The sequence below is a fragment of the Monodelphis domestica genome, chromosome 1 (genome assembly GCF_027887165.1).
Source record: "Monodelphis domestica isolate mMonDom1 chromosome 1, mMonDom1.pri, whole genome shotgun sequence".
Taxonomy (NCBI): domain Eukaryota; kingdom Metazoa; phylum Chordata; class Mammalia; order Didelphimorphia; family Didelphidae; genus Monodelphis; species Monodelphis domestica.
This window is the reverse complement of record NC_077227.1, coordinates 478,411,284-478,438,877: the sequence shown is the minus strand read 5'-3', so window position 1 is coordinate 478,438,877 and position 27,594 is coordinate 478,411,284. Positions and strand designations below refer to the sequence as shown.

At 41.0% G+C, this 27,594-nt stretch overlaps 2 protein-coding genes across 20 annotated transcripts in view; both read right to left on the bottom strand.

The window, feature by feature from the left end:
• The window catches only part of PNPLA7 (patatin like phospholipase domain containing 7), a 326,954-nt gene extending 314,405 nt beyond the window's left edge, over positions 1-12,549 (bottom strand). For 16 of the 18 annotated variants that reach the window (XR_008917511.1, XR_008917518.1, XR_008917520.1 and 13 more), the window contains exons 1-9: positions 12,410-12,549; positions 12,010-12,256; positions 11,139-11,284; positions 9,087-9,174; positions 1,991-2,085; positions 1,184-1,356; positions 741-813; positions 479-544; positions 12-184 (exon numbers count right to left, since the gene is read on the bottom strand). Coding sequence is in view for 9 of the 18 variants with exons in the window: in XM_056823116.1 (XP_056679094.1) it covers positions 12-184; positions 479-544; positions 741-813; positions 1,184-1,356; positions 1,991-2,085; positions 9,087-9,174; positions 11,139-11,284; positions 12,010-12,246 (1,051 nt within the window). In the remaining 9 variants the exon portion in view is untranslated. Of the gene's footprint in view, positions 1-11; positions 185-478; positions 545-740; positions 814-1,183; positions 1,357-1,990; positions 2,086-9,086; positions 9,175-11,138; positions 11,285-12,009; positions 12,257-12,409 lie in introns of those variants that run through there. The other 2 variants (XM_056823143.1, XM_056823155.1) reach the window with 2 other exon arrangements.
• A 5,457-nt stretch (positions 12,550-18,006) lies between these two features.
• Positions 18,007-27,218, bottom strand: ZMYND19 (zinc finger MYND-type containing 19). Of its 2 annotated transcripts, XM_056823196.1 has the most exons (7): positions 27,003-27,140; positions 25,573-25,713; positions 25,028-25,087; positions 24,440-24,546; positions 22,354-22,494; positions 19,014-19,194; positions 18,007-18,669 (listed from the first exon to the last, which is right to left on the bottom strand). In XM_056823196.1, the coding sequence occupies exons 4-7, from the start codon at positions 24,538-24,540 to the stop codon at positions 18,526-18,528; spliced, it is 567 nt and encodes a 188-aa protein (XP_056679174.1). In that variant the 5' UTR covers positions 24,541-24,546; positions 25,028-25,087; positions 25,573-25,713; positions 27,003-27,140; the 3' UTR covers positions 18,007-18,525. The 2 variants fall into 2 exon arrangements, with proteins under 2 accessions (XP_056679174.1, XP_001367230.1); XM_001367193.4 differs by lacking the exon at positions 25,573-25,713 and having other exon boundaries at positions 27,003-27,218.
• Positions 27,219-27,594: the final 376 nt, after the last annotated feature.

The window sequence follows — 27,594 nt, the reverse complement described above, 5'->3', positions numbered from 1 at the left end:
ATCCAACTCACCTAAAGGTTGCTGGCAGTTGAGGATCTTAAAACCATTATGCATGCATGCAGCCAAAAGTAGGTGATGATAGACAGGGTGCCACTTTAGTCTCCATACACCTCCATTTACATGAGTGTCGTCAAATGGCTGTTTCATGTTACGGGTATCCCATAAGAGAATGTGCTCATCATAACTGAAAACAATGAATCAGCAAAATTGTTAGAGAAAAACAAATTCAAATTACCACCAATGGCAGTACAAAAGGCACCTAGATGACAAAAAACCCTCTCCCCAAAAGATAGGACAAGGCACAGTTCCCATCATCTTTCTCAATCCCATTATGGAAAAGGGTCTCTTTTCTAAAACCAAATCACCTCAAATTTAGTGCAATTCTGAGCTAGGGCTGGCTTCTTTGAGACTAACAAAGCACCACAAACTCAAATGAAGGGGAAAATGAGCTATCCAGACAATTTGAGTGAGGACTTACCTTCCTGTGGCCAGAATATTCTCCTTATGGGGATTGCTCTGGATACTGCACACACCCATTGAATGTCTGCAATAAAAGACAGTCCATGAGACAAAAGAAAGCAAAAATGAGCAAGCTGTATGCAGATAACCAGAAGCCTATTTTCTGGCATAGTCCATATAAGAAGGAGAGATGGTCAAATTAATGGATGACCCAGAATACAAGTTTGATTATGAGAGTTCCAGTCACAAGCTTTTGGCCAGCTGGCACCATGGGAGCTTACCTCTTACTTGTAAACAAAGGTCTATCCAGGTTGTTTCTGGTGTCCCAGCCTTTGAGAAGCCCATCATCTCCACCTGTGCAAAGACAGAACCATCTATCAACAAAAACACTCATTACTGGCCAAACTTGGAGACCTGTCAGATGGTAGATAAATTGATCTCAAAGAAGAGTTGTGATTACAACATTCACCTGTAGACCTTAAGTACTCTATGGAACAGTAGAGAAGAGACCACTATTTTTTCTTTTTCCTTTATATTCTTTCCATTCCCTTCATTCCCCTTCTCTTTAGGAAGGCAAACTATGACTACAAGTTGACTAACTTAGTGCAACCCAAATAATCCAAAATTGCATCTATGGTCATGTAGTCAAAACTGCCAGTGTGTTCCCCTAAAATGCCTAAGGATTTGATGCCAAAGGAAGTGATGACCTTTACCAAATTCTGACCTGAATAGACTACGTCTGTTTGCCAGTAATCGAAGGCAGCAATCCAGGCTTCAAAGTCATGGGCCTTCCAATTTGATATATGATGTAGTGAAGTTTCTAATTCATCCACAGCAAAGAAGTGGAGGTGTCCCTTGGAGTCACTACTAATGATTCTTAAGGGCTGATTAGTGGTCCTAGAGAGGTAAAGTCAATAAGGAAAGAGAAGTGAAGTCTACTTGCTGATTTGAACCCATCAAACCCTTCCCACCTCGATCTTATGATAACATAAGAAATGTCATGGGAAAATTCCTAATCCTAAAACAAAACCATCTTTAAAAGTATTCCATACTAAAGGCAGCTAGGTAGCATAGTGGATAAAGCACCAGACCTGGAGTCAGGAGGACCTGGATTCAAATCTGACCTTGGACACTTCCTAGCTGTGTGGCCCTGGGCAAATCACTTAATCCCCAATTTCTTAATGCCCCTTGTTGCTCTTCTGACTCTGAATTGATGCTAAGACAGAAGGTAACAGTTAAAAAAAAAAGTCCTACACACTAACTTTACCTCTCTAGCCTTAGTTGGCTGAGGTTGACATCAGTATTTCGGGAGGGCCTCAATTTCCACTTACAATACAAAAAGTAATAAATATCAATGTTTTCAGACAAAAGATCATCATTACTGTCATCCATTTAAGTAGTAATGATATTGAAATTCAAAGTTTGCTTGAACAAAAACAATGACAAAACATAGTAAAGAAGCTTTGGCATTCAGCTATTTGAGAATAGAAACTGGTCCTCAAAGGAGTGACAATGAATCCCAGCAGTTTACCTTGTACTTTGTCCTGATGACCAGTCTAAAGACAATGCAATACATTGTTTTCCCAGGGTCTTCTTAAGAAGTGACTGTAATTTGTAATGGCTCTTCTACTAGATGGAAAGAAGAATCTATCAAGGGGAAGCATGAGCTCAGAATAATCCCACAATCCCAAACCACTCTTCCCTCTTAATCTAGGCAAACAAATTTTCCTAGGTTCAAAGAGGCTAAACATTGACAGTCAGAAGCCCCTACAAGTCTTCATCCCTGCATGCTCTCTCAGAGGAAGAACTGCTGTTATCTGCCTATGAGGGCCATTTTTCAGCCACAAGGCCCTTTATCAATGCCACACTGGGATGAAACAGAACCAGGTCAACTCCCAACAAAGAAGGCACCAAAGACATTTTTGCCCTGATGCACTCACCACCACCACCACCACCACCACCACCACCGCCGCCGCCACCACCACCACCACTGCCACCACCATCACCATGGAAACCAATATACCCCCCAAAGGAAATTACATATTTCTCTTCCCAGGAGTACTAAAAACTCCTAAGATAATTACTGCCCAATACTGTAAAAATATATTAATTTATCCAAACTGGATATGAATGGTGAGAGAAAACATACAGTTTCAAGTCCCTTGGCACAGTCACAAGGACACTGGATTTGGAGAGACAACCTGGGTTCAAATCCCAGCTCAGCTATTTATTCATTACCTGTGTGACCTTGGGGAGACATATATTAACCTCCCTGAGCCTCAGTTTCTCACATGTGAAGTGAGAGGATTGGACCAGATCTCTTTCAGTTGTATATGTATGAACCTCTATGAATAGGTGCAAATAATAAAAGAACACTTGTTGGCAAAAGTTGACCAGAACAGGAAAGAAATGGGTCAGACTGTCCTAGAAAAACCTAACTACTTATTGGATAATATTTATGTTGTGCTTTGTAAGAGTTAAAATAGGGGTTGTGACAAAATAATAGAGAAGCTTTTAATAATTTAAGTTTTAATGAGAATATAGTAGAGTTGTAAATTAATATCCCTTTAAGCCAGAGAAAACTTCTAGCAGGTTTTAACAATTAACAATTTAGTTTAATTAAAATAGAGATAGTAAAAGAATATGGTAAAGGAGGGAAAGATAGAAAAGAGGAAAGAGAGATTACTAATCTTATGCCATATAAATATACCTAAAATTCCTAATATTACATAAAAGTCCTAATAACTACCTCTAACTCTCTTCTGAGGACAGCTTCTTCTTGCCTGGAAAACACTAGGCCTATCTAACCTACACTATCTATAAATGATTCACTAACTCCCCAACTCCCTAAAATAGACAGCTACCCACTCACTCACACACTCCTTCAATCAGTTTTCTATAGCAGCCCAAACTGTTAGTAGCAGACTGACAGCAAAGCCTTGCCTATGAGAAAGACCTCCTGCTCTCCAGAGATCCCAGGGGCAAAAAGCCCTCTCAAGTAAACTGAGACTCACTTTTATATTCCAGCAACTAAATGCCAACCCCCACTACCAGCCCCCAATGACCAATTCACACCCAGTTGCCAACCTCCCTGAAACTGCCAGCCCTAAAACTGTCAGCAACTGACAGCTTACAGCTGATGCTGGCCCAATAGAGGCCTTCCTGGTACCTACTTCCTGTCACTGTGGACTGGTTAATCCCTACACATCTCTATGGGAAGAGGACCTCAAGGTCCTCTGTTAAACTAATTAGAGAATTCCTTTTTTATAGCTTTAAGATTTGCAAAGTATTTTAAAACATTATTTGCAACAACCCTGTTAATATAGTGCTGATACCGAAACCAGGAAGAGGCAAAAACAAAGTTACAGGCCAATTTCATTAATGAATTTAGATGCAAAAATCCTAAATAAAATATTAGCCGGGAGACACAATATATCACAAAGGGGGGCAGTTAGGAATCACAGTGGGTAGAGCACCAGGCCTTGGAGGTCCTAAATTCAAACCTGGTGTCAGACACATACTAACTGTTTGACCCTAGGCAAGTCACTTAACTCCAATTGCCCTTACTGCTCTTCTACCCTGGAACTGATTCTTAGACAGAAGGTAAGGGTTTTAAATACACACACACATTGCTGCTTCTACTAAAAGAATAAGTAGTCATTGTTCACTTTAGCCATAGAATTAAGCTCATACAAATAACTGATTCTGTTAAATTCTTAAGGGTGATTCTGTGCAACGTTTTATGATGTAGAGGATTAACTGAAATAACTTATTTTTAAAAACTTGAACTGAGTATAGCTCTTCAGTAATCTGAGGTAAGTCAGCTTGTGACTTTTACCTCTACCCAGCCTTTTACACTTAGTATTAGCCTGAATCCTTTCTTACTAGAAAAGGATGAGTTGATGAGGAGAAATAAAAGCTTTCCTTCTTAAGAACTTAAAAAACAATAAATCACTATATCATTCCTTTAACTGTCTCCTTCCCCCAACAGGTGACTGAAGTAATAATTTTATTACCCTTTTACATCAATGGGCTCTGGTTCCTAGAAGCACTGTTATCACTATCTCTTACTTCCTGAGTTTACTTGGGTTTAGGAAGAGGGGTTTGCATGGTCCCTAAAATGCTATTTCTTTTTTTTTTAATTAAGTTTATTTATTTAATTGATTTAGAATATTTTTCCATGGTTACATGATTCATGTTCTTTCCCTCCCCTCCTCTTACCCCCCTCTCATAGCCAATGAGTAGTTCCACAAGTGTCATTGATCAAGACCTATTTCCATATTATTAATATTTGCAACAGAGTGATCATTTAGCGTCTACATCCCCAATCATATCCCCATTGAACCATGTGATCAAGCAGTTGTTTTTCTTCTGTGTTTCTACTCCTACAGTTCTTTCTCTGGATGTGGATAGTGTTCTTTCTCATAAGTCTCCTGGATCATTGCATTGCTTCTAGAAGAGAAATCCATTATGTTTGATTGTGCCACAGTGTATCTGTCTCTGTGTACAATGTTCTCCTGGTTCTGCTCCTTTCACACTGCATCAATTCCTAGAGGATGTTCCAGTTCACATGGAATTCCTCCAGTTCATCATTCCTTTGAGCACAATAGTATTCCATCACCAAAAGACAACACAATTTGTTCAGTCATTCCCTAATTGAAGGGCATCCCTTCATTTTTTGCCACCACAAAGAGCACAGCTATAAATATTTGTGCACAAGTCTTTTTCCCTATTATCTCTTTAGGGTACAAACCTAGCAGTGGTACAGCTGGATGAAAGGGCAGGCAGTCTTTTAAAGCCCTTTGGGCATAGTTCCAAATTGCTTTCCAGAACGGTTGAATCAATTCACAACTCTACCAGCAATGCATTAGTGTCCCAATTTTGCCACATCCCCTCCAACATTTATTATTTTCCTTTGCTGTCATATTAGCCAATTTGCTATGTGTGAGGTGGCACCTCAGAGTTGTTTTGATTTCCATAAAATGCTATTTCCAAGGAAGAAAAATACCCGAGGGCTCAAGCCCTTCTATTTCATGTGTGAGTTGTGTGTATACACACATTGAGAGTGTGTAATGTGTGTATATCAGAAATAACATTATAACAAAATACTTCATGACAAAACAGGATTTTCTCCAGGGATGGTTTAATAAAAGGAAAATTGTTAACAAAATTGATATCAACAAAAAAGTAATAAAAATTGTGTGATTATAGCAATAAAAAGCTTTTGACAAAATATCATCCTATCCATTTTATAGAAGAAAAAGGCACATAGAAAGTGTGACTTGAGTCACATTGCTAATAAGTGTGTGAAAGGCAGGAATCAATAAATCAACAAGCATTTATTAAGCACCTACTAAATGCTTAATAGGCATTATTATACTAACTCCTGGAGGTACAAATAAAAAGAAAATCAAATGATGCCTACTTTTTTCAAAGTTTACATTCTATCCAAAGAGACAAAACATACAAATATATAAGTACATTAAAGAGAAGGTAATTATGGAGGGAGAATATCAGAAGTTAGAGAAATTGAAGTTTTCATTAAGTTAGCACTTGAATTGTTTTGGTGAAGGTAGTACTTTGAAGAAAGTGAAGATATAGTGGAGGAATTCCACGTGAACTGGAATGACCTCCAGGAATTGATGCAGAGTAAGAAGAGCAGAACCAGGAGAACATTGTCATAGAGACTGATACACTGTGGTACAATCAAATGTAATGGACTCCTCCATTAGTGGTAATGCAATGATCCTGAACAACTCGGAGGGATACAAGAGAAAAAACACTATCCACATTCAGAGGAAAAACTGTGGGAGTAAAAACACCAAAGAAAAACAACTGCTTGATTCGAGGTCGAGGGGATATGACTGGGGAGGTAGACTCTAAATGGACATCCCAGTGCAAACATCAACAACATGGAAACGGGTTCTGATCAAGGACACATGTAACACCAGTGGAATTGCACGTTGGCTATGGGAGAGGTGGGGGGAGGGGAGGGAGGAACAGAAAATGATTTTTGTAACCAAGGAATAATGTTTGAAATTGACCAAATAAAAAAATAATGATAAAAAAAAGTAAAGGATTCTATGAGACAGAAGTGAAGAGAAAGTACATTCCAGGAATGGGAGAAGGCAAGTATAAATGGAGATGGAATGCCATGTGTGAGAAAGGAAGAGAGAGAAGCTAGTCTGGCTCAGTCTCAGAACTGAGGGAAGGGAAACTGCATATAATTAAGGAGAAAAGAAAGAACTAAGATTTTTCTAATTCCTAAGTCCAAAGTTCCTTCCTATAAACTAGGGGTTCTTCGTCTTTTTATGTCATGGACTTCTCCGGCAGTCTGGGAAATTCTATAAATTCTTTCTCAAAATAAAGCATTATTGCCTACATTCAAAATCAAAGGAAATGCTAAATCTTGTTTATAGTTTTGTGCAAATAATGATGTAATTTGTTTTTCCCAGCCAAGTTCACAGATTCTTCAAATCTATCCATGTACTCCCTAAGAGTCTGTGGACCCAGGTTAAGAACCCCTACACTGAGGGTAGCTACATCACTCAGTAGAGATGAGTACCAGGCCTGGAGTCAGGAGTCCTGGGTTCAAATGTGATCTTGCTGGCTATGTGACCCTGGGCAAGTCACTTAACTCCAAGTCAGAAAGTAAAAAAAAAAAAAGAACTCCTACACTATACTCATATTGTAAATACTCACTTCAAAACTTCAAGGGTCTAATATTCCACTGATGTAGATTGCAAACTCTCCATGCTTGCGCAGACTATCTTCTAAGTTGTTATAGCCAAAGAAATTAATAAGCTGATAGCCAACATTCTGGTAATGACCCTCTCTAAACTCAGCTACACTCTCCCTGTGATAAACTTAATAATTCAATCAATAAGCTCTTCTTAAGAGGGTAGGTGGCTTAGTACTAGGCCTGCAGTAGAGAGGACCTGGGTTCTAGCTTCTATCCTGGTTCCTCTATTAAAACTGTGAATGACAGGTCATCAATGCCTTCCTAAATGCCACATCCAAAGGCCTTGTTCTCATCTTCCATAACCTTCTCTGCAGCATCTAACAGTGATGACATGTCATTCTTCCATTACTGTACTCTCTGACTTCCACCTTCCCACATTCTCCTTTTTCTAACCCTGGGTCTTCCCCAAGGTTCTAGGCCAGCGCTGGCCAGCCTTTTAAGAGTTCAAGTGCCCAGAGGGCAAATTGAAGCTATCTGTGAACCCCTCACATTACCTGAGAAAGCTAAGGGAGAAAGTGATGCTTTGGACAGCTGGACAAAGGAAGGGTGGGATATGCAAAAAATGTCCCCTGGAGCTGGAAAGAGAGGGAACAGAGCAGCTCCCCAAGTGCTGCCTCTCTGCACAAGAGTGCCACATCTTCACCAATGTGGCTCTAGGCCCTCTTTTTTTCTTTATGTCCTTCATTGTAATCTCATCAGGTCCCATCTCAAACTCAAACCATTTCTACATCTCCCCTACAAAATCCTCTCCTTCCTTCAAATTTCTTGTTTCTTCAAGGGCATTAACCATCCTTCCAGACATTCAGGCTTGCAATCTTGGTCAGGTGGTCAACAAGCATTTAATCAGCACCCACAATATGCCAGACACTTTGCTAAGCACTGAGAGTACAAAAAAGGGTAGCTCTCAAGGAGCTCACTATGTAATGGGGGACCATGGGAAAAGAGCTATGTAGAAACAAGATACCAACAGTATAAATTTGGAGGTGATCTCAGAGGGAAGATGCCAGCATTAAGAGAGAATCAGGAAAATTGCCCTCTATTCTTTCTCCCACAATTCAATTCAACAAGCCATGAATAGCAAACACCTTATCCTACATATCCAATCAGTTGCCAAATCTTGTCAAGATTATCTTACCACTTAATCATTCTCCTCTTTTTCAGCTCCTACAGAGAATGCATTTATCATCTATTCCCCAGAAATATACCTCAACTCCAGCTTCCAGTATCTCTCCTCTCCACTCTGTCCTCCACATGGCTGTTAAAATAATCTTCCTAAAGCAAAGGCCAAAGCATGCCACTTCTCATAACTCTTCCGAGGGGTAGCTAAGTGTCTCAGTGGATATAATGCCAAGACTAGAGTTGGGAGGACCTGAGTTCAAATCTGACCTCAAATATTTCCTGTGTGACCCTAGGCAAGTCATTTAACCCCAATGGGGTTACTGCTTTTCTGTCTTGGATCTTGTATCCATGTATCCATTCTTTTTTTTAAAACCCTTACCTTCTGTCTTAGAATCAATACTATTCCCCAGAGATAAAAAGGAAAAAAACTTGTACAAAAATATTCATAGCTGTGCTCTTTGTGGTGGCAAAAAAATTGGAAAATGAGGGGATGCCCTTCAATTGGGGAATGGCTGAACAAATTATGGTATCTGTTGATTATGGAATACTTTTGTGTTAAAAGAAATGAAGAAGTGGAGGAATTCCATGTGAATTGGGTCCTCACACTTGAAAACCTGGGGAATTTTTTAGACCCCCCCCTCTCCCTTTTTCTTTTATTTAAAATTTAAACATAGTTCACATCTTATTTTCTTAAAACACTTAAGTGTACTTGCCCTTAGTCTTTTCGAAAATATAGCACATGGGCTTAGTTTTCCCAGAAACTGACCTCTAATTCCACCAAGTTAAGTAGCTCTATGCATCCTGTAGCATCTGCCAATCCCAGGATAACATGGCCATCAACTAGAACTGGGGACCTTGGGAAAGAGAAAATACCAACCTTAAGTCACAAATAAAAAGGATGAAGCAAGTATATGCATGAAGGGTAGGGCAGAAAATGATGCAGAGTATCCCATGCAACAACAATGAAATGCAAGCCCAAAGTTGTGTAAAGAAATGGTATATTTCTCTTAACAAGAAGCAAAGGAAGTAAAGGAACCAAAAACCTTGAGAATAACACAGTTATTTGGTGCCACCTAGTGGACACAGCTGAAATACACAGGATAGAGAAAAGCAAAGCCCTAGAGTAGTGATGGCAAACCTTTTAGAGATTGAGTGCCCAAATTGCAACCCTCCCATCACATATGAACCCCTCTCATTTCCTGCCTTACTCTAGACAGGAGAGGGAGGAAGTGCTCCCATTGGGTTGCTAGGCAGAGGGGCAGGTCATGTGCTTCTGGCACCTGTGGAGATGGGGAATGAAGCAGCCCATTCCCACACACAAGCTTGCCAACATGGCCCTAGAGTATCCCTACACAACTGCTATACCTTTAAATGCTCACAGGAAATTTATCTTTACCTTTCCCTTGCCTTGAGGAACTGGAATTGTATAAGTCAGCAAGTCAACAAACATTTATTAACCACTTATAATGTGCCCATCACTGTACTAGAAAGGTAAAAACAGTACTGGACCTCGAGATTATAAGGGGGGAGACAACATGAACAACTACATACATACAATATTTACACATATGTACAGAGTAAACTGTAGGCAATATTAGAGGGAAAGAACTTGCATTTAAGGAGCATCAGAAAAAGCTTTTCATAGAAGATAGGATTTCAGCTAAGATTTAAAGGAAGCCTGAGAATCCAGAAAGAAGGTTGAGATGAAGAGGGAGAACATTCTAGGCACCAGCAGCCAGTCAGTGAAAATGCAGAAGATAGAGTCTTGTCTGTGAGCAGTAAGAAGGCCAATGTCACTGGATCAATAAATATGTGTTGGGGAATAAGTAGTAAAAAGACTGGAAATTTAGGGAAGGCCATGTTATAAAGCACTTTAAGAGCCCAAAAGAATTTTCTTCTTACTCGTAAAGGAACAATTATAGGAATTCAATTGAATTAGAGAGCTATAGGGAATAGGAGGTGACATGGTCAGATCTGTAATTTGGGAAGATCACTTTGGTAGCTGAGTAAACAACTGCCTGGAGTGGGGAGATCCAGAGGCAGAAAGACCAACCAAAAGGATACTTTGATGTTCCAAGCATGAGAGGATGAGGGCCTGCACCATGCAGTCAGCTAACTAACATTTATCAAATGCCTATTCTGTGCCAGGCACTGTGCTAAGTCATGGAGATACAAAGAAGAGCAAAAAGTAATCCCTGCTCTCAAGAAGCTCATATTTCTAATTTGAAGAGATAATATGCAAATTATTATATACAAACAAGATATAGATAGGATAAATTAGAGATAATCAATAGAAGGAAACCAGTATCATTAAAGGAAATTGGGTAAGACTTATTGCAGAACATGGGATTTTGGCTGAGACCTGAGAGAAGCCAGGGAAGAGAGGAGGCAGAGATAGGAGAGCATGACACCAGGCATGGGGAAAAGTCAGTGAAAATGGTAGTGAAAGGTATAAGAAGATTGCACCAGAGGAATGGCAATGTTAAGAGGAGGAAAGAGGACATGTGAGAGATGTTGCAAAGTCAATATTGATAAAACTTCAAAACACTGGATGAACTGGGATGAGATGAAGCCAGGAGTCAAGGATGATATCTAGACTGAAAGTCTGAGTGACTGGGAGGATAATGGTGCCCTCAATTGTAACAGCAAAGTTAGGAAAGGGGAAGGGTTTTGGAAGAAAAATAAGTTCCATTTTGGACAGAGTGAGTTTAAGATGTCCAATAAGCAGTTGAATTGGATTAGAAGGCAAGAAAGAAGTTAGGGTTGTTTGGCTCCTGGTTCCCCAAAAGAACTTTGGGCATCTTCAAATTGTACATACCATTTCATATCCAGAATAGCAGCACCATCTTTCCTCTGGACTTCGGTAACAGGGGAATCAGTGGCATCCTCATTGAAACTATACAGGTAAAGACGACCCATACGGACCTGAGGTTCCATAGCTTCATCCATGTTCACTAATCCAGTCTAAAAGAAACACAAAAGAGAATTCTCTTATCACTAATAGATGTGACATATCAAAACTGGGAAAAGAGATCAAAAAAGAAAAAGAAAATTTTCCAAAATCAAAGCAAAAGTTGGGAAGAAACAGAAAAGAAGGAAAAGAAGCCAATATTCCATACCTTAACAACTACCACGAAAACTACTTTTCAAGGCAAGGAGTTTTGTTTCTTACACATGCAGTTAGGTATATAAGAACTTCTTTACTGAGTTAGAACTATGGCCCAGATAACCCAGAATTCTGGCTAATGAATTCTACAAGGGTATAATTATTCTTTTTTTACTAAAATATTGAAAAGTTAGACTTGTATCCTCTGAAAAAAGACTAATTTCAATTATGGACTTATTCATAGGCTCTTTTGAAATTCCCAAACTTTTAAAACTTTGCTACTTTGAATTTCAAGCTATGTCCCTGAGTTCTTAGTGCAGGTGGCACAGTGGATCAAGCTATCCTCAAACTGCTGCCCATACCACTTCAATCATTGCAGCCATCCTGTTCTGGGGCTCGAATTTCTTTACTCACATAAATTATTATACAGAATAAACCTTTGGGCTGTTACCCTCTCATCCCAGACATCAGTCCTTGACTTCCCAGGAGGTAGGAGCCAGGAAGTCACTTAACAGCACAAAAGCATGGGAGGGCTGTAGAGGAAGACCACCTCTCCACAACTGAGACCCATCAGACCCCCTACCTCTCTCTGCTGCTCCTCTGGCTTATCATCCTTGGGCTTTTGCTCTAAGAAGGTTTCGGACTTCTGGACCTTGGGCTCCAATGTCTGCAGCTGGTAAGTGCCACAGGCCAGCAGGTTCCTCCAGCCCTCCAGCGGGCACCACTCCACAGTGTCTGCGCTGTACTCGGTGTCGATTACCTGAACGGTCTCGATTGATGACAACGGACTACGGCGCTGAAGGTGCAAGTGGTAGGTCATGCTGAAGGATCTGAGGACCAGAAAGGAAAGCGAGTCAGGGCGGAGGGCCCAGGGGAAGGACAACCTAGGAGGAGGGACTAGAGCACGAACGGGCTGGACTAGATCCAAGAGGGGAGGGGCTAGACCCAGAAAGGCAGGTTAGAGCGAGGGGAGGAGCCAATACCCGGAGAGGGCGGGGCCAGAGGGCGCAGAAGAACCAGAAGGGAGGGGCTTGGCGTTGGACCCCACGTTCCAGGACAGTTCCTAGACCCAGAAAAGCTGAGTTGGTGGGGACCCTTGTAGAATGCAGAAAGGCGTTGGTTCGCAGCGATCCAGTCCTTCCTATGACCCCAAGGCTATGAATGTAGCCCTCGCAACAATCTCCACGCCGAGTATCTGGCTTCTTCTTCCGCGACTGCTTCCGGGTCACAAGTCGCTGAACTTCCTTGATCGAAGGCGGTCCTATCTGCCTCGCTGCTTGTGCCAGACCCTTGGGCTAATACACCCCGGTTCAAGCCCGGCGGGTCCACCTGTACGGTTTAGGCGGTTCCTGTGTGCGAGCGTTCGTGCTACTCGGCTCTGGCTCCTTAGTGGGGGCGGTAGAAGGTCAAGCCGTTATCTGGGAACCTGCGTTAAACACGTGGTAAAAGCTAAGTTTTTCTAAGAAACCCGGGGAGGGTATTAGAAGGCGATAGGGTAGGGCAGGAATCCAGGAGGCCGGGGCAGAGGTGGAACTGGGCCCCTTTCCCTTGAGGGATCGTCTTTGTGGCTGGGAAAGAGATGCGGAGGGCCATGCTTTCTTTGCCAGAACCCCGGACCGACTCCAGGCAGGCAGACCTTATTCCTGAAAGCATGGAGTTGGAAGACAGGGCGGCTGATGGGTAATGTGACCTCTGTGATTAATAATGATAAAATAACCAACATCCATATAGTACGTACTTTAAGGTTTGCCCTGAGCGGCCTCTAACCTTGAAAGCATCCCAGAAATCAGGAGGAATCCTGAGAAGGGGGCTGGGACAAATACGCAGAGACTGAACTAAAAGCCGGGAAAACTAGGTTTTCATCTTGGGTCACCGGAGAATCTTGTGATTACATGAGATGTAACCATGATATGTTTTGGAATCATCCCTTTAGGTTTCTATTTCTTACATTTCCACTGGGCACAGCCACTAGTGGACAGAATTCATTGGAGTAATTCCAGCTACGGGACCTAGAGACGGATATGGATCCAGAGTTTCACATTAATTCTCAAAACATACTTTTGTCCAGTGACCATGCTTTCCATTCACCATAAGTAGCTCATCTTTAATATACATAATATATAGTATATAATTAATAAAAATTAATACAAAAGATGTTTCACCAGCATTAGAGTAATATCCTAAAATAGCCCAGACTTCTATCCTGTTCGCTAAACAAGGAAGAATGCCAAGGGAGATCTTATATCTAGTAAAATAAGAAGAAAACATTATAAAGACCTTGAAATTTTAACTTTAGGTTAAAGCCTCTGGTAGTCCAGGATAGTATTGAGTAGTTTTACAGAGCCCCAAAATCAGACAGGAAGTCACAGGAGACACTATGGGAGTATACAGCTTCCCTTCCACATATATTCCAACTATAATTACTTGCCTCTTGCCAAACCAGTTTGTCCTTTCCTCCTAATATCCTGCACATTAACTCTTTCCAACAAGTGGGCCTCAGTGACTAGACAGCTACTTTTGAGTTGGTTCATCCCCATTCATAGCTCCTGTCCCCTTCAAGGCCAATACTAGTCCTTGGCTGATTCATTTAGTCATTCCTATCAAACAGCTATGCCACACACACCAGCAACCATTACTGATCACCTGCATAACCATGAAGCTTGAGCCTGATTGGACACAACAGCTTTTGGGCAGCTCCACAAATCACTAAACATTGATCATCAAGAGGAGCTGCCTGACCTATAAATTGGCTGAGCTCTCCTCCCCCTCAAGCTGGGGAAAAGGAACTTAGTACTACATGGAAAAGAAAACCTTGTCATGAGATCCACAGCAATGGAGTTTCATTATGGATGGCCAGGGCCCAGCCCTGGTTACTGCCAACAGAGGCTTCCCGAGCAGGTAGGTATCAGAGACCAGAAATTGAGAATGATTTACAAAAATAAGAACCCAAGAACATCATGGAACAATCTGCTTCTCTGACACTATTAGCAGGCCCTCAATGTTTGTGGAATTCAATGGGGGAAAAAAAGGCCACCAGTCCCACAAATTTTCTAGACCTCATCATGAATAGGGACACAAAGCAACAATCCTTATCAATTTACAATAAAAGATGGTGATCTCTGGCATGCCCCAGCAGTTACTGTCATCTAAAAAGAGCTTCAAATACCTCTATCCTGAATACTTGAACACAGAGAGGAAATGGTCCACTTGTAGCATGTGCCCAAATTGAGGCCATTAAAATTACACTTTTAAAAGGAAAAGAATAGGAAAACCTTTGCACATTCTACATTTTGATGATCTGAAAATACTATTCTGGTTAACACTTTCTGTAAAGCTAAAAGGATAAAAGTCTGACCTGATAAGAAAGGAAGATAGTATGGATAATGTAGTAAATAGAAAACAAATATAATTCTCAACTTGCCCTTCCAGGATTTCACATTTCAGTTGATCATCCTTTTAAGGGAGGGGAAAGTAGTTTTCCCCATTGAATACATGGGTAATATATGCCCAACCTGACAAAAGGAAGTAGATCTTAAAATATTTTGTCCTTGTTTTCCCAGCCCGGTGCTCCTTCCCAGAGAATATATGACGGAAATAGTGGTTTAGGTTGGGGTGAAGAAGATATTCAGTAATACAGAAAAGTTGGTTCATATCAACTCTGGATAGCCCACCATTGTCACTGATATGTAATTCACTGCACCAATGGCTTCCTGCTTCTATGCCAGAATATTTATATAGGGGAAAAACTGTCCTTTCTGTTGTCTTCCAGCAACCCTAATATCTTGCTATTTAACAAATATGCCCATTTTCTTTACATTAGAAATTTTATGTATATGTATGTCCATCGATAATATATACATATATTTATCTCATATATGTACATTATGTATTCCTTCCAGATTTGTACAAAAGTAGAGGGTTAGAACAGAGAATAAGCAGAAAAAACTGGATATATAAAGAAAGGTTACAAATACCAGAGACATTAAATGTGTTTATGATCTCTTATGGCTAGCTGTAGAATGAAGCTGTTAATTTGATTTCTAGATGAAAAGCAGAATTTGGGAAATTATCTGCAGAAACAATGCACCCACAAGTCTTCTTTCAGTCACCAAGATCTGTTAAGTATTGGATAACAATATTGAGCTTGATGGTCTTTCTTCTTGCTGAATACTCTCCCAAGTTTGGCTACACTTGGCTAGACCAATCTGAGCTCTGCTAGTGGGTAAAGACAAATCCTTTTTTGACTACAGAACCCACCCAAACCTTGACTCTGCTATAGATCACCAATGTACAACCCAGTTATCTCCCCTTCCTGGCACATAATGATCTCATCACCAAAACATTGGCTTCCCTGCCTGACCCCAAACCTACCCACACCCTCAACTGCCTTGAGTAAGGAATTTTGACACCTCAACTCTAGAATACCTATTTTTACAATTCACCTTCACTGTTGTATAGCTAACAGGAAATGCAGGGGGCAGAAAGGTGGTGTAATGAATAGTGCCAGATAGGGAGACATCTTCCAGAGTTCAAATATAGCCTTAGATACTAGTTGTGTGACCCTGGGCAAGTCACTTACCCTGTTTGCCTCAATTTCCTCATCTATAAAACAAGTTGGAGAAAGAAATGGTAAACCACTCCAGTATCTGCCAAGAAAACCCTAAATGGAGTCACATAGAGTCAGATGTTGAACAAAAAAAAAAGGTAGAAACGGTTTTCACTGAAAAGACTGATATGAAAGTACGATTCTATAAAATTACCACAATAGTTTGAAAAGATATTTATAGGGAGTAAAATTCACTTAATAAATGATGATATAAAGAGGACCTTAGAGAATTAATCTAGTCCATTTTAACTGATAAGGAAATTGTGGTCACAAATGGTCTAGGAGGGACTCAAAACCCAAGTCTTCTGATCTCAAGTCCATTATACCAAAATTACTTCTAATACATTTAAAAAAGGTGTTTTTTTTTTTAAACCTTTACTTTCTGTCCTAGCAACAACTCTTTAAGGGCAAAGGCTAGGCAAATGGGATTAAGTGACTTGCCCAGGGTCATACAGCTAGGAAGTATCTTGAGGCCAGATTTGAATTGGGTCCTCCTATCTCCAGGCCTGGCACTCTATCCACTGTGCCACCCAGCTGCCCCTTTTAAATACATTTTAAAAGATGGCTCCCTCTTCTTCACTACTGTCTTATTTCAGGTCATTCCATCATGGCTTTGCTGGTTCTATGTGACATTAAAAACTAGGTCCAAGGGGGCAGCTGGGTAGCTCAGTGGATTGTGAGTCAGACCTAGAGATGGGAGGTCCTAGGTTCAAATCTGGCCTCAGACACTTTCCAGCTGTGTGACCCTGGGCAAGTCACTTGACCCCCATTGCCTAGCCCTTACAGGTCTTCTGCCTTGGAGCCAATGCACAGTATTGACTCCAAGATGGAAGGTAAGGGTTTAAAAAAAAACAACTTAGTCCAAGATGCTAAGCAAGGCTCTCCTGCTAAAGCTGGAGTCCCAAACTATAGAGTGGAACTAACAAATAGAGAGAAACATCTAGCCCACTGCCACAGATTCTAATATCCAGGAATGCAGAGCTGATTGAGCCTTTTACGAATAGGAAAAGGGATAAAGGGACATTTGTGAACAAAAGATAAAGTCAAAGAAGTTAGGGAGCAATCTAATTACCAGTGAGAAATAAAAGTATAAGAAGACTGTGGAGAGCACACAAAACACTGGTCACTAACCAGTGACTAGTCATTCATTTCAACTCCCCTTCATCAGGATTTCCTACAAGCCTTATAAAGCAGGTATTAGGTAATCCAAGAAGTAGAGCATTGGCATAATATACTGTAAAGAGACTTGGTCTTATTGCCAAGTCTAGACATAATCCTACCCAGGGAGTAATCTTATGGAGAACAGAGCGGTACACTGGAAAAGACCACTGCACTTGAAGGGAGGGAAAATGACTGTTCACATCCCTGAACCACCCCATTTACAACACTAAAGTCTTCAGTCTGTCTTGGTATTTAATAAGGCAGTTATGCACACACTCACACAAACCACCTCATCCAGGCACAGATCATGAACTGCCTATAATAGAGGATGTCCTTACTGATTCTTAGAAGGGCAATTCAACAGCTTTTGACGGATAAAACTCTTGCAACTATAGTCTAAGCTAAAAATTGAGAGGGAAGCAAATGAGCACACTTGGCACAGAGGAAGGCTCAAATGGGCAATTCAGAAGGTTTACATGCTCCAACTTAATGCTGCCATGCCTGAGCCAGTCACTTCAGCCCCTGAGCAGGTCCTCTACCTTAAAGAAACAAAAAATTTTGGCCCCTGACAGTCATAGTTTGAGGAAGAACAGGCTACACTTTCTGCAACCGCAAAAAATAGGGTCTTCCAGCAAGTGAGTGATAAATATGTGGCCTGAATATTCAATAGTAGACATGTAATTATATTCCACTTCATTTTCATCCTCTCCACTCAGTTCAAAAACATAAATCTCACATGGACCACCCCAGTGCAAAGGGAGGGGTGGCCACAGGCTGACGAGAACAGCAGAAAACTACAGTCAAGACACCAAATCATTCCAACCCTTTACTTTGCTTTTTTTTTAAATATTACTTCCATGCAGACTGTTCTCCAAAGTAACTGCTGATGCTGGAAGCCCATCCCCCTGACCTTGGCTCAGCTGCTGTGGCTTCCAGCTCTCTAGGTGATGAACTTTTGCTACATGACAGTTTTTTAGACATGTGGCCCAACAGTTTCTCATTTGAAGATTACAGTAAATGATTCTATTTGTAATTTCTAACCAAAAAAACTGTACATGAGTTTACAAACATATTAACATATAAATAATAAGGCTTCCTGCTTGAAGCCTCCACAGTAGTCTCTGCTTGAGAATAACACTGGAGGGGAAGCTATGTCCCCTTACATAGAGCCCCTGAAGTGGCTTGGTCTATACAGTGGCTGTTCTATGCAAGCATCATTGGGTTCTTCAGTGCTTCCGGCTTCAATAACCAGTCTGTTATTACTGTGCAAAAACAAAAGTCCACAGATGCCCATGCGAGCAGGAATCTGACTGCTGAGATGTCACTGATCAGTCATCGCTCTGGTTCAAGCTCTTGCTGGAAGGTTCGTTTCTTCTCCCGACAATGTTTCTTGTGAGCAGGCCAGTCCTTTTGCTGGCACTGGGAACCACAGTACCTGGCCACCTGACACCGGCCACAGATGTTGAATTCACGTAACTAGAAAGAACATGGAAAATCCATCATTTCATTCTCAATAAGAAATCAGTTTGGGGGCAAAGGCTCTAAAAAGAAGTCAGCCAGTCACCTGTCAACAACTGCCCCAAATGTTACATTTCAACTTGGGAGAAGTGAAAAAAAGGTGAGAAAGCCAGAAAAGAAAAATAATTAAAAGTCACATAAGGAAATACCAAAAATAAAAGTAATCAAAATAAAAAACAAAAAATTAAGGAGAGGAATTTTAGCAGTTCTTGGGATTAAAGAATAAAATAAGATATATTTGTAGGTAGGAAGTATGCCTACAAAACATTTTTTTGCTATCATCCACATGCTGGTATACATACCTGCTTTTCAATCATTGTGCATGGGGGATAATGACATTCATAGTATGTGCAGGAATTCTCCTCTTCTTCTACCACATCTCCATTAGCATTATAATAGCGAGTAACATTCAGGACAGGGAACTGTTCTTCAATAGGATCAGTGGGAAGCTGCTGAATTGCCAGCCAGTACAGGCTCTGCTCCCTTAAATACAGAAGTAAAAAATGAGATAAGGTGGTAACCAGTTAAAAACAAGAGTCAAGGATAAGTGAGCCTAGAACACTAAGAGATACCATTGATTAACAATAAGGGTAATCAGTATTTTGAGAATTCAGTTTGATCAGAAAATACTCTTATCAGCTGCTCCTATTCCCAAAGCTTGCTTAGGGAAAAAAAAACATTCATGAGACACAGATTCAAAAAACATCTCATATTAAAAGTTGAAACAATGGCCTAAGTAGCAAGTTCCCTTAGTCTTTCCTAGAGGAAAAAAATTTTTTTTTTCCCTAAGACTAGATTCTCAGAGTTCAGAACAAACTATGGCTCCATGCCTTAATGTTAATTATCTTAAATCCCTAAACTTAATGGCAATAGCTATAGTTTTCAGTTTCTATCTACTCAGCATTTTCTAGATTGCTTAGAAATGTTACACACTGAAATAATCATGACTCAACTACTATAATCATCAGACAGAAATGACCCAAACAAAACAGCTCTAAGCTCAGCAATATGAAATGGTATTAAACATCACCAGAACCAGCAAGTATTACCTACTATTTATAGGGGGAAAAAATCTGTAGATTTTGCCAAGGTGTCATTTTTCGAGACACTCCAATGTATGACAACAGGTATGAAAAAACTCTAAGTGGCCACTGACCCAGGCCCAAGCAAGAATGTGAATCATTTAGGAATGAAGCTTAGACTAGCAGTGGGAGCTCCCCTGACCTCAACCCCTAAATCTCACTGACTTCTCATCTGCTTGGAATCTTTACCTGGCAAAGACCCAGATGAGGAAACAAATCATAATTCCCTGAACAGTCAGGCAGGACACTTAATGCTTTGCTTGTGCCTTTCCTTCCAGGGGCTCACACCTACTCAAAGATAGGGCTCCTTAGCTGTCCTTCAACAGCCTGTCTACCTAAGGAATCCTTGCTAGGATAGTGCAGGGTACACATTTATATTCAAAATCCAGAGCTCTCATCTCAGGCCCAAAACAGGGTATAAATTATAGAATCACAGGACAGGAAGAGACCTTGGACAGATTTTAAAGAACACCTCTGTTGAGTTCCTATCTTCTCAAGCCTGAAATACTACTTCTTGGACTCAATTGGTAATCGAAACTAATGGGATTTCTCTCTGTTCCTCAAATGTAACACTGCAAATCTCCTACCACTGTCATTTCTATCAACCATTCCTCATACCTGGAATTCATTCCTGGCTCAACTGTGCCTCATAGAACCCTCTCTTCCTCATAGACACAGCTTAAGCACCACCATTCCAGATCCTTCAGTCGCTAATGTCCTCTCCCTCCTCCCTAACTGCCTTGTGTTAACTTTGTATCTATTCTCTTCATATTTATTCTATCTATACTTATATATGTATTTGCTATCTCCTTTCACCCCAATAAATGATCAAAGGTAGTTTTTAGAAGAAGAAATCAAACCTCTCAATAAGCCTATGGAAAAAATTCCCTAAATCACTAATAATTAGAGAAATGCAAATTAAAACACCTCTGAGGTACTACCTCATACTTTTAACAGCCTGGCTAAGATGACAAAAAAAGAAAAATGACAAATTCTGGAGGGGATGTGGGAAAACAGGAATACCATTATTAGGACTATACTCCAAAAAGATCCAAGAAAGAGGAAAATGAGTTTTATATAGAAAAACAAGTTATTTTAATTCTTTTTGTGGTGGCAAAGAACTGGAAACTAAGAGAATACCCATCAACTGAGTAATGGCCAAATCAGTTATAGTATATGAATGTGAAGGAATACTATTGTGCTTCATCAAATTCATGATGAAACATGCTATCTACCTCTAGATAAAGAACTACTGGATTCAAGAGTATAGGCTGAAGACTCTTTTTCCTGGGGGCCTGTGTGCATGTGCATGTGCATGTGTAACATGGCTAATACAAAATTTTGTTTTGCATGATTACATTTATTTATAAGTTTTGTTTTCTTGCCTTCTCATTGGGTAAGGGAAGAAAAAGGTAAGAGATAATTCAAACCTAAAAAAAGAATAACAAAGTCTATGCACTTAAAAAAAATTTTTTTTTAAGCAAAAGCTTTTTTCAGAATAGGGATTACTTTTTTTTTATATTTGTATCACTAACACCTAATATAGATCCTGGTATACTATGGGATCTTAAAAAATGTTTATTGAGGGGGCAACTGGGTGACTCAGTGGATTGAGAGCCAGGCCTAGAGATGGGAGGTCCTAGGTTCAAATCTGGCCTCAGATACTTCCCAGCTTTGTGACCCTGGGCAAGTCACTTGTCCCCCATTGCCTAGCCCTTACAGGTCTTCTGCCTTGGAGCCAATGCACAGTATTGACTCCAAGATGGAAGGTAAGGGGTTAAAAAAAAAAGTTTACTGAGTGATCGGATTTATTTACAAATCAAATGGAATAATTTTAAAATAATAGTCCAACCTCCTAATTTTAAGTATAAGAAAATTAAAAGCCAGAAAAGAAATATAATAAACGGGAGAATTGGATTTCAAACCCAAGTCTCCTGACTCTCATTTCAGAGCTCTTTCTACTCTCTCAAATAGCTTCCTTTACTAGGTATTCAAGTAAAAAGTCATATACTAAGAGATTTGTATTTCCAGTGAAAATGGACACTAGACTCAGAAACCTGTCCCAGATTCCTTCGGTGCTGGAAAAAAAAAATTAAAGAAATCCCTAAAAGAATAAGCACAGATACCTAAAGTGAATATTTCAATGATTCTCCTCTATTTAGGCCTAGTTTGAATCAGGCTTGTCTCATTTGCTCTTACATGGGGGAAAAGACTTCAAAGGTTGAAAGGGAAGATCTCCACTGTTTGACTGAATGCCACCACAACCCCACTGATCTAAAGAGAACTATTGAATTTCTTAAAGGAAAAAAAAAAAGAAAAATCATTTAGTTTAACAGTAAACTGAGAGAGTCAATAAACCAATGGAAAAAAAAAATTCCCTAAATCACTATTAGAGAAATGCAAATTAAAACTCTGAGGTACTACCTCATACCCATCAGACTGGGTGATTAATTTAATTAATGAACTTGGAACATTCTTCCAAACTATCAGAGCAATGTCCACATCATTAGCCTTTAGCATCCCTATCATTTATGACTAACATGGTCAAATTCATACATACCTTTGCTTACTAGAGATTTCTTCTGCTTTCGGTCTCCAGCCCCATGGTACTAACTGCAGGTTGTCTAGTCGATTGTCCACAGTTACTGCATTAAGATGTACCACTTGAAATCCTGGAGCAATTCCTCCCCTGTGTCGTTCCCTGAAACACAGAGACAAATGTTTCTAAAAAAAATACTGCTGCTTCTTTTACACCCAAAGTAAATTACTCAAAAGACATTTTCAGTATATCTGGATAACACAGAAAATCCAAAGCTCCTAACATAGTATGTGCCTAGCACTGTGTTCTGTATACACAAAACCTTTTGTCCCTGGCAATGGGATTATATACTACTTAATTCTTGGAAAATAAAGTACAGGAAATTTTAGAAGCTCAGTATCACCTCATTTTCTCACTCAGTTAGACCAAATGACACAAAAGCCAAACAGGGCTCCAAGGTAAAATGTCCTTATTTCTCTATGCTGTTAAGTTCAGCCTAGTCTCTTTACTTCACTTCCCTAAACACCAAGTTTCTCTTGGTTAAGTGATCATGGGCCTCTCCTGATTAAGTGATCATGGGCCAGGTAAAGTCATTTAACTTATTTTAACCCCAGTTTCCTTATCTGTAAAATGGACATACCTTTAAGCAACAATCTCACAGAGCTTTTATGGGGATCAAATGAAATTATTTTATATACATATCCATACACATACAAATAGGTGTAGACATACACAAAATATATACATATGTATAAAAGTGTATACATGTTGTATGTCATGTTTTGGAAATCATCAATATAAATAAATGATAGCCACATCAGTGACTCTATACACACATTCCACAACAGTTCTATACCCATTCAACTTACTGTGGTAATTGTTGTCAAGATCATTTCCAATTGTGAATAAAATACAATTGACACTAGTCATTATCAGAGATACTCCATGTCCCAACCCAGAAAAGTTACATTTCTTTTATTTAGGAACCATGGACTTGTACATGCCACATGATTCACCAAGTTCAAGTGACCTAACAGAAATGAGGATATTGGGGTGTTCTTTTACAATATTTGATAACTGGGGCCAGCTAGGTGGCCCAATAAATTGAGAGCCAGGTCCAGAGAAGGGAGGTCTGGGTTCAAATCTAACTTCAGACAAGTCCTAGCTTTGTGAACCTGGGCAAGTCATTTAATCCCCATTGCTTAGCCCATACCATTCTTCTGCCTTAGAATCAATCAACATCAAACTGATTTCAAGACAGAAGGTAAGGGTTTAAAACAAAACAAAAAAAAAGATAATTATCAATTTCCAAGAATCAGCCTAACTGATGGATTGGAAATACACAAGTAGGATCCATGTATAAAGAGGTTTTAACAGTTTGAAAAATGGTTTTTAAAACACAAGAAATTAAATTCTGTTAAAATTAAAAATCTCAGCTAAATATAATTCTGAAAAAGTGAGATTTAAGCAAACTTCTAAAATGAAGAAAATATGAACATTTTTTCCAAAAAACTTAAAAACCAAGATTTTTATATTCCTTTCTGGCCTAGTTAACCAGAATGTTCCCACAGGAACACTATTCCAAGTTTGTTACATAGGAGCCCAAACCGGAAATAAATGTCATATTGCCAATTAGACACTGATTTCACAGAGACTGAAAAGAAAGCTGAGAAATGACCAAGCCTGATTTAAATGGAAAACAAGCATTGATTGATAAAGACACCTAGTCCCTACCTACAGGCTCAGAAGGAAAAGTGAAGCTACCAAAGTATGACTGGAACCACCTTCATTAGCTATTTTTATGAGAAAACTTGATAGTTGCCCAAGGCACCAAGATCACTTTGTCTTTGGAAACTTCTATAATCAATATTATTCTCTATTATGTATGTAGTTTGGGCAGAACATCATAAAGTCTGAGATAGAAAAGCAGGATATACCAAGAGGTCTAATGCAGAGGGCAGTGTAGTGTCCTTAAACTACTCCCAGATCACACAGGGCCTAATCAGAGAGACTAAGGGGACTGGATAGACAAGTGACAAGACTTTACAAACTACTAGCCACACCCCAAATAAAAGTCAGAAATACTGATCTCTGGTACAATACTCACCACAACAACTCATGAAGTAAACGTCCAGATCCCCTTCCTCGGTTTTTATCAAAAGCATAAGCAAATATTTTAGCACCATTTCCATCAGCATCTACTTCCATTCGTGCCTGGGAAGGAACAAGGAAAATACTTATTTAAAATATCCAACTATGCAACATTTCAAAGTCAAATTGGGGAAGAAATGAAATAAAACTGTTGAAAATGTTAGTTCAATCCCCAACATTTTGGGAACAAAACTATCTTCACGGTGTCAGTACTACAGGGGATAACAACACTGGACCTAAGTCATCTGCTCCTAAAAACATGGCCATCAAAGAGGAATTCAAAGTTTCTAACACCAATTCTCTCTAAATTGAATATGGGTTATAATGTAGTTCTAATTGTCAGAGACTGTCAGAGCAGATGAAAATTAGATGACTTAGTCATATCTAGGTTTGAGGTGATTCAAAACTAGCTATAGTTATTTATCTAGAGGAATCTCATTCCCAGAATACAAGCAGGAAGAAAGAATATTAAAATGTATTTGCAATTTCTCCCAAGTCCCTCTTGGCCAACCACAATCCAACCCAAGGAATAAGCCATTCTCACCTCAAAAGAGTAACTCTCCACCAGTGGGATGTCTTGTTCATCTATCAATGTGTACTTTGTCTGAAAATTAACCAGACATTATAAAGAATTACACTTATCATCAACAAAACTACATAAGGCCAACACTGAAATAATTGTAATAGGAAGTTATGAGTCACATTTTAATTCTGAAGTTAGATGGTAACTAAATGTTATTTTAATCACCTTGACTCACCTGCCCTCAATTACATGAGTAAATAACAAAGCAACAAGAATAGATAATAGCAAATAAAGGAACTCACTGCAGCACTAAATGTTTTGCATAGATAGTATAGACCAAAAATCATGACTGTCATAGACCAATCAGAATATAAATTTTATCTTGAAGTGATAGCTATTATCAGAATCTTCCACTTCTGCCAGAGGAAGACTAACTTAGCTAGAAGAAATTTTTCAAAGCAAATAAACTTCATATTAAATTTCTCCATGCATACAGACCCCAACCTTTCCTTTTTGTACACAGTGTAAATTAAACAACTTTATTCCCCATAGCTGCTGATGCTTACCCTGTCCTCTACTCCACTTGCCTCTCTCAGAGGTGCATCTATCAAGAGTTAGCTGCAGGGCAACCAACTTGGAAACCACCAGCAAGGTTTTCCTGGACCAGACTCTTTCCCCAGACCAGGAGGTCAGCAACTTCTATCTTGCTGGTGGCACCAGGGAGCAAAAATGTTCACAGGTACCATTGGTAGTTTAACCCATTGACAAAAGTACATAAAAGGAAGAGGAACAAAACAGAGTGAGAAAGCAAGAGAAGAAAGTAAGGTTAAAAAAAGGGGGGGAAGGGGAGGAATAAGGCGAAAGCAAAAGAATAAGTAAATGATGAAAAGAAGTACATTTCTACATAACATTTTGCAAACCCTAAAGCACATACTATATATAAATGCTAACTATTAAGATGATCACGTTAAAGTGCCACCTACAGCTGGCTCAGGTGCTGCACCATGGCACTAATTCCCCAGGCTCCCCCTACTGTTCTAGACCAGTGTGACACAACAGTATAACTAGTTGCTCACTGCCCACCCTAGGCAAACTCTTTAGTTTAATCTAGTAACCTCAACATGAATAGAAGAAAAAAAAAGCAAAACGCATTTATCTTACTAATGGGCTTCGCCCAGTCAATAAGAATACATACAGATCATTCTCCAGATCAAGTCATTAAACCTTGAAACCTAGTATATGACACCTTTTCTTTTTTCTTTCTTCTTTTCCCCCAAGCAAAAAAGCCTTCAAGGAAGGTGTGGGCAAGCCAGAGGCCCACAAGAGCATTTCGGCTCACGTGAGTTTGATTGCACCCATCCCGAGGAAAAAGCAGCACCAGACCTTGGTGTACCCTACCAGACATACACCTCACGAGTTGTTCCCCGGCACTTCACACCTAAACCTCAACACCTCTCTAGACTTAAGCTGTTGTATCACATGGATCTCGAGAACCTGGGCGTTCCTCGAAACTTCAGCCGCCCCAGACTGGACCTCGGCTGGACCACAGACCTCGGCTCTCACGCCAATAGCCGAAGTGCCCGAGGTGGGGGGGGGGGGGGGGGGGAAGGGGAGGGGGAGTGGAGCAGACAGCCTGACACCTGACACCCCGGTGAGGCTAGAAGACTCAGGCTGCCTGGGTCGGGTGGCCGGGGTGGGGGTGGGGGGCCGTTCCCGCAACCCTGGGGTTTCACTGGGTGTCGGGGGGCTGAGGCCTGGCCAGGGCAGAGCTGCAGCTCCGTACGGAAGGAGGGGTACCCCGGCGGCGGCCACTCCCGGGCCGTGGGTGGGCGGGCCCCGCGGGGATCATCAGCCTCGGAGCTCCTGAGCCCAGCCTTGGCTGCCGGACTCCCCCGACTCACAGCCGCCCGTGAGAGGCCTCTGTCCCACTGCGGGGCCTCATGGCGGCTGCGGCCTCCACCCGCTCCGTTCGCCCTCCCTCCCCCGGGCCGCTCACCTTCCCGGCCACTCGGCCGAGCCGCACGATGCCCAGCTTGAAATCGGTCATGGCCGGGGCCTCCCGCTCGTAACCACCTGCGATCCCTGCCTCCCTCCCTCCCTCAGGCCGGGGCCGAGGCCAAGGCAAAGGCCCTGGCCGCCGCCGCCACCGCCTCCTCCCGCCTGCCGGCCGGGGCCTGCCACGCGCCGCCGCCGCCGCCACAGCCTCCTCGCGCACACAGCCAGAGGAGGGGCGGGGCCGCGCCGCGCGCCGCGCCGCTCCGGACACACCCCCCTCAGCTCTGCGCACCCGAACCAATCAGGAACCGCGTCGCGCGCCGGGATCTACGAGCCAATAGAAACATGGCGAGTGAGCCGGTCGGGGGGGCGGGGAAGAGAGGAGCAAAGGAAGGAGAACGGGGGGAGAGGGAGGAGCTTCCCGCGCGCGCGCTCCGTTCTGACGTCGTTTTCGCGGGAAGCTTTGTGCTTCGAACCCAGCCGAGAATCTCCTCAGGGGTGGAACGGGGCGGAGCCGAGTGGGTACCCTTAAAGGGACCGCAAAATCCCTGAGACCAGGCCCAAGGTCCCTCCATGTGCTCAACACACTCCTA

Coding starts and splice junctions, on each gene's coding strand:
- ZMYND19 (XM_001367193.4), bottom strand. CDS start 27,053: ATGACCGATTTCAAGCTGGGCATCGTGCGGCTCGGCCGAGTGGCCGGG. Junction 25,088..27,002: donor TCGGCCGAGTGGCCGGGAAG/GTGAGCGGCCCG, acceptor GTTAATTTTCAG/ACAAAGTACACATTGATAGA. Junction 18,670..19,013: donor GCACAATGATTGAAAAGCAG/GTATGTATACCA, acceptor TGTTCTTTCTAG/TTACGTGAATTCAACATCTG.